The sequence below is a fragment of the Cucumis melo genome, chromosome 4, assembly GCF_025177605.1.
Source record: "Cucumis melo cultivar AY chromosome 4, USDA_Cmelo_AY_1.0, whole genome shotgun sequence".
Classification (NCBI taxonomy): domain Eukaryota; kingdom Viridiplantae; phylum Streptophyta; class Magnoliopsida; order Cucurbitales; family Cucurbitaceae; genus Cucumis; species Cucumis melo.
In genome coordinates, this window is record NC_066860.1 from 31,647,075 (window position 1) to 31,654,455 (window position 7,381).

The 7,381-nt window shown below is 33.2% G+C and overlaps 1 protein-coding gene across 1 annotated transcript; it reads right to left on the reverse strand.

The window, feature by feature from the left end:
* Nucleotides 1–832: 832 nt before the first annotated feature.
* LOC103486718 (suppressor of mec-8 and unc-52 protein homolog 2) lies at nucleotides 833–5,921 on the reverse strand. Its single transcript, XM_008444758.3, has 11 exons — nucleotides 5,683–5,921; nucleotides 5,407–5,544; nucleotides 5,255–5,304; nucleotides 4,851–4,965; nucleotides 4,512–4,560; nucleotides 4,296–4,385; nucleotides 3,282–3,350; nucleotides 3,059–3,182; nucleotides 2,212–2,567; nucleotides 1,686–2,069; nucleotides 833–1,284 (listed from the first exon to the last, which is right to left on the reverse strand). The coding sequence occupies exons 1-11, from the start codon at nucleotides 5,727–5,729 to the stop codon at nucleotides 1,021–1,023; spliced, it is 1,686 nt and encodes a 561-aa protein (XP_008442980.2). The 5' UTR covers nucleotides 5,730–5,921; the 3' UTR covers nucleotides 833–1,020.
* Nucleotides 5,922–7,381: the final 1,460 nt, after the last annotated feature.

Here is a 7,381-nt window from a genome sequence, read left to right on the forward strand (position 1 = left end):
ATTATATAATGTATGATTATAACACCTAATGCATATTAATGATTGAGTTTAAAACATGATATAATATATTTTTAAGAAAAATTATTTGAAATCGTAAAGTTTCTAAAAATATTTATAAATATAACAAAACATCATAATCTATCTGATCAATATATACGACTATCTACTTGGCCTATAACGGTCAATTATAAGTAAATTGTGACATTTTATTATATCTTTTAAATGTTGATTCATTTTGCTATATTGAAAATAGCCTTGGTTTTATTTTTTGAATTATTATAAAATTTAAAGTTTACACTAAAAACCATTTATAATTCTTCATTATATATATATATATATATGCTATTAACTTTAAAATATTGCATGAGATTGTAGTATAGGAGTACTATGGGATTTTATATATCAAAGGTAGTCAATAAAAATTTTAGCAGTATAGGAGTACTATGGGATTTATATACCAAAGGTAGTCGATAAAAAATTTAGCACTATGGAGTGTCGATCCCAAAGTGACAAGCAACAAATGAAGGAAGTAAGAAATTTTTTTGAGTTAAATTCGTTTGAGTTTTTCTGTGGCAAACAATCTATCAATTCCCGGAAGTTTCACAATGAAACATTTAAGCTACAACTTGTGATGAATGCGAACAAGAAACTAAATAATGTAAAGGACCTACTTCATCTTTCTTTTTCCTTGAAAACATCCATGGAAAGACTACACCATGCCATGAGGGTGAATATTTACTCGTGAATCGGAAGCCTAAATTTCCACACCTCACATGTTAAAAAGAATGATAGATAAAGGCTAATAAACTAATAATAATATAACATTATTACCTTCATTAAAAACAAGCGGGAGGTGATTGCCTTTCTTGAATTATAAACGATAATCTAATATGACAAAATTCCTTCTCGAACGAAAGAACTTTAAATGAGAACACATTTTATGCAACTTCTACGTTTTTCTTGAGTGATGAAAAGTCCAAAAAATACACATCTTTCCATCTATTTCCATTGTCAACCAATTCAAACTCTGATCTTCTTCCCAGGTTGTATATCATCGTCATCTCCATTCATTTCCTTCTCCATTTTCTTTTTTGCTAGTATCTTGTTGATCTTATGCAGTTCATTGTTGAGTTTTTGGTCCTTGTTTTGCTTTCGCGTCTTCCGACCATCTTGCATCTTCACACCGAACTGGAATGCAGCTTTTGGCATGGCTTCCTTCTGCTCATTGTACTTCGCCCACTCCTCTTCTGTCTCAAAGTCCCACCGATGAAGGCGGCCCTTCGCCTACAAATATGAATTTATAGTCAATATTCAAATCCCAGTACACTTAATTGAATCTTAAATCACCAATTGATCCAAAAGCTTAAATTAGTTAATAAAGGTAAATTTAATTATATACCACTAACACTCCCTCTCAATTGTGAGCTTGAAATATGAGAAAAATCCAACAAGTGGAAATAAATACTAATTGGACATTAACTAGGGAGGAAATGACATTGCAAAGACTTGAACCCCAAAAATCCTAAGGCAAACTCCTCTAATTGACCCAGAAAGCTTAAGCTAATAGGTAAAGATAAATTTAATTATATATCACTAACATCGTACTAATAGGCTTGTACTAAAGACAAACCCAGAATTGATTAATTAATTAAAACAACTACTCAAGCATGGTTATAAGAAATTACCCGGCCTCCCATGTCCATTTTTGATAAGTCATCTTCATCGTCACTGTCCACGATTTCACGGTTATACTCTTGATATCCAGGATAACATTCAGAATAACTCTCTGATATAAAGTTGGGATCCTTCTCTCGTGCATCTCTCTCTCTCAACTGTTGTAGTCTTTGATCATCTCTCTTGAACACCGAGCCTAGACCCCTATCTTTCTCTTCTTGAGTCATGAGTCGGGGATCCTGTTGAATGTTCGCTCCTGTTTGCATATCATACGCCTGCATGTTGAGCTGAAGGTACTGTTCTGAATAAGCCAGTTGATCAGAATATTGGTAGTCCTGCCACTCTCCTTGGTAGCCAGCAGGAAATGCTTGAGGTTGCATTACCCCATATCCATTCTGTAACATCATTAACTAAGATAAGAACAAAAAAAAGAACTAAAAAATGGTAATAGCAAGCATGTAAATGACTCAGTATTTGCTCGCAATTCAGAAGATTGTTACGAATCTTGACTTTAAGTGAGTAAAAAGGTCAACATACTGTTTCTTGCCATTCTTGAGGTGGTCCAGAGGGCGGTACCGGCCCATAAGCAGGTTCAGAGAAATAACTAGGTTTCTCCTTATTTCGAGGAGATTCTTCCATGTCTTCTGAAAGAGGACTCTGGCTCAGGTCCTTACCAGGAACAGTGTAATCAACCCCCGCGCCAACAAAAATATCATCATCTTCTACTCTTGTGACAACTGGCCCTTGCTTCTCCCTTAAAACTATCTGATTTTTCTTAAGAGGAGGTGGAGGGGGCAACATCTCTCTTTCCATTTGCTTCTTTGGCACGCCAGTATCAAGTGTAGATGGCTTATTGTTGCCAACATATTCATTAACAATAGATGAAATCTTCCCTGCAAAAAAAATATATGAAAAGAATGGTGAATTAAAAAGTAAAAATAAAAAATGGGTATGAACAGGGTCCCACTTGCTTGATGAAAATTTAAACTATCATATCAAATAAATGTAAAATGGGGGAAGAATATGGAGGTGGAATACTTGAATTAAAAAGGCATGTTTAGCCATTCAAACAAGAAACACACGTTACCTAAATTCATTAAGTGCTTGTAATTTTTTCTACCACATGCAGCATGTATATGCACGGAGTAACTGAAACTCACAATAAACTCCACAAGTTCGTAAATCAAATATTCTTCAAACAGAGTCTCATGAATCACAAACCTACATTGGCAAGAGAGAAACTAAAATACAATAATCATGCTTCCTACAATATTTATAGAAAGAAATGCAGAGATACATTGAAGAGGCAACTTTCTTTCCTATCCTTTCATGTTAGTCTAGTAGCATTTAAATAACGATGAAGGGTGATGCAAATGCCAACTACCTTTTACATCTTTATCCTTCTTTTTCTTCTTTAAAACCTTCCCTGAGGATCCAAGACGAAGATATGACATAATTTTAGCAATTCGATCTAATACAGAACCATCAACATTAACAGTTACCATTTCCTGCATCGGTAAATCAATGATAAAAGTCAGACCCTTGTACAAAACTTTGTAGGTAATGGTGTGAGGAAAGAAAGACCAAGAGAGCAAGAAGAAATGAACCTCTGGCACTGGACAGTCAGCTTTACTTCTATGCAAGGTAGTTGGAATATCGTGAGAATATCCACCCTCCTGCAAATAAGATATCAGACATGTAATATAGTAAAGTTCAGTAAGGACGTCACAAGCAAGTGAATAAATTTCACTGGATTAAATGAATGACTCATGCCACTTTTACAAAACAAGGACAAGAATACTCTTTGAGGTTTAGTATCCACTATCTTCCTTTTATTACTGATGTATGGTTTTTTAGTACAAATGGGGGTGGGGGATTGAATCATGGACCTCTTGATCTTGCACATATATATGTCAGTTGAGTTAAGCTCTTGTTGGCTTATTATATATGTATGGTTGAAATCCAAAGATATAAAACAGCCCAATATGTAGGACCGTTATGTTTAAATAGTTGAGCTAAACACCACTACTCAATGGTTGAAAAAAGAAATAAAATGAACTCTTGAAGAAGACTTTTGCACTAGAATCCAAAAACTCAATGTTGAGTTTGGAAGTTTGAATCCTACTTGAAACATCACCATGCAGGTATCAAGAATTTTAATTCATTGATTCAGCAAACTAGCCACCTTATGTACTCTTCAAGACTATCAAGATGAAAACAAAATATTCCAAAATTCTAGTACTTCATTCTACATCAATGTAACAGGGTTGTGCATGTAACAAAACGAAGTCTTGTTTTCCTCTCTTCTATGTGCACCAATTCCATCCATATGGTCACACACGGTAATAAGATGCATGTAAAAATTGCAGAAAGCCATCTGAGCACATTCTAAAGTTCAGATCAACAACCAATAATGTGGGTAAGGTTCCAAAGAAAACACTGTCGTGTTTAGGGTTTAGGGTTTAGGGTTTAGGGTTTAGAGTATTCTTGTCCAAAGAAAACACTGTGATGTTTGAAATGATCCTCCAGCTGAATTGAGGGACCAAGGAGGACCACGATATATCATCAGCCAGCTTAATTTGAACTAACTAAGATAGAATTAAAAGGCAAACATTGATTACCATGTTATAAATAAATGATGTTCTACCAGGAAGGAACGTCTCATTTGACTTAATGCCCGTCTGGGGCTTGACGATCCATTTGTATACAGACTGAAATACAGAGAATGGGCAAAAGGAGTTAGCACAAACACCCAACAGAAGCATGACCATAATAATCTTCAAATAAATTGAAACGCTGTTTAACAGAATTTTAATAGTTAGAAAAATAAAATACACCTTTGCTGTTGCAGTGCGAAACAACACTTGTTGATCTTCCTTGGGTGCACTGCAATATCAGCATCCAGAAAATCATTATCAGCAGTCATTACAATAAAAGAAAAGAGAATGCTAATAAAAACATCGAACATTATCGCCCATACAAGAATAGATAATTTGAACAGTGCCCAACATGTTTCTCTCAATTAACTAAAATGATAAGTTTGCTATTAGCTCCTAATGCTTTAAATATTTAACTTATCACAAAAAAACGAGAGATTCTAAAACAAGTATTATCGTACTCCATAAGACTATATTCGACAAAATGAACATCAAGATAAATGTATAGCGATCAGTTACCTAGCCTTCCCTTCAGCATCACCTCCTGCGTCTGGCTTCTTGTCAATCTCACTTCTTACTTTATTGAGCAAGGCATAATCTAAACCTTTCACCAAGTGGGTATGCTCAACGTCCCCTGCATCAAGCAGCTCAAAGCATTTATATAAAATAAAAATAATGACTCGGGAATGTCTCCTGATTTCAACTTCAGCAATAGCAGGTATAAATACTATCAGATTCAGAACAACTCCGAATGCATAACTTTATGGTTAAGAACTTATCTGAAAAGTCACGTCCCCATTACTCATAGACCAACAAGGACGAAACGGGAAAGTTGTACTTGTAAAACCCACTAAATATATCTACCCCAATTAAACTGAATGCAAATGAAGAATAGTTCCTAATCTCATTCTACGGAAACGAACCTCCAAGATACTTGCTCTTCTCAATGGATAATTTATGTGCATCAGCCGCCCTGGAAAAAACAAAGTAAGACTAAAAAAATGAACATAGAAAAGCACGAAGTAAATACTTAACAATCAAATCACAGAACAAAATTGCATTAAGCAAGTCTAACCGAATGTCAACAGTCCCAGGAGGGGCAACAGCATGAAAACCCAACTCAGTGGGTTCATAATCAGGATTTTGATCTTCTCTTCGTTCTTTAGCACGGTCTCTGTATTTTGGGGTTTCCGGTTCTTCAGTTTTCTCCTCCCTGTTACAGTAAGCATTGAAATACGGCGTATAAGTAACATTGCCCTAAAATTTCTAAAAAAGTTCTTGTGGGAAGAAGGTATAGCATGGAAGAATCAAACAAAACAACAGAAATCATAGATTTTGGAGCTAATCTTACTTGTGACGAGCAAATTTATCCTTGTAATGCTTTTTTGCAGAACTCATTTACGGAAAATTTGAAATTGTAGAGTTCCAAGTGGATGAAGGGTACGTTGAAACTCCGATGTATGGAGGTAGGGTTTAGCAAATTCCCAAAACTTGGAGCTACGGTGTTAGAAATTTCTTCCGATCAGTGTGAAATTTGGGAGTTTTCACGGATGGATGGCAACCCGCGAGGAGGAGGTGCAAAATTAATTCTATATATATATATTCTTAAAAAAATCACAGGCTGAAATTTAGATATGTAAAAATGTCGATAGAAAATATGCAATTAGTTTCAATGTCATTTGTATTGTACCATTTTACCCCTCCTTGGAGTTTCACGTTACTTCATTTTATTTTATTTTATTTTAATTTTATGGTTTCCTAATTTGAGTTTGGATTATAATAATATATGGTTGATGATGGGTTTTAGTCTGATAAAAAAATAGTAAATGCATAGCAAATAATAAAAAAAATGATAAGTGTCAAATACTAAATACTATAGCAAATTTGAAAGTTTTAAAATTGTGTTTATAATGTTTAAATGACATTTTTTTGCAGCAATAATGGATTATTATAGTTATAGATAGTATTCGTCCAAAACAAATCTCTTATAGTTGTATCATTATTAACTTCCAATTTAAAAAAACCAAGATGAAGCATAAAATCATGGGTTGAGCATTAATCTCTTAATTTTTTATCGTTTTTAGTACTATGTAAATATACAATTTATGAGAATTTTTTAAAATATAAGAATTTTTTAAAATATAAGAATTTGACAGAATTTTTATAAATGCATATCAAAAATTTTAAAATCCAACTATGCATGTAAAATATCCAAAAAAAAAAAAAGAAAATAAATTATTCACCATATTTTATCTATAAAAATTATTTATAAAATATAGTAAAATCTATTGAATAATTTTAACTTTTCTCCGTACATCAAAACTCCCCTTTTTCCTTGTTTATTATTTGGGCCTGTTTTGCCATATGCAACCAACCCAACCTAAAATTTTTATACGACCATACATATTTGGGCCTACCCAAGTTTTATTTGGGTCTTGTTAGGCCTTTAGAAGGCCCTTAAGCGTCGCTATTAGACAAGCCCATTGTATTTTGATCTACTTGGAAGGTCTTAACCTATCTTTAGCCATTAGCTTGAATCCTTCAATCATATTTCCAAAATTTCACATCTCCATCCTTTTTGGAAAATTACCAATAGATCCAGAAATGTTTTTAATTATAAAAAAAAATTATTTATCTATAAATATAACAAAATTTTATTTTATATTTACAATAGAAAACGACGCTTATAGAAAATAAAATTGCAATAATTTTTTAAATGTTTTCCATCAATAAATAACATTCTTTTAAAGTTATGAGCACAGATTTGGAAACAATTTTTTTTATCAGAGGATTTCAAAGTTGGATTTTGAGAATTGCATTATAATTTTATTTTTATATCTAAAATCCAAACAGTAGAAAAGAAAAACAAATATTCCCAGCCAAATATCAGCCGGTGGTTGTGCTGTCAAAGGACTTACAAAGAGAAAACACCTATCTGCCCCCACAATTTGCTTTATAAATATCTCTTTTATCCTTAAAATTATTTATATACTTTGAAAAAAAAGTTCAAAAGAATATGTTTGTACCAATTGAGTTTTCGAATGATTAAA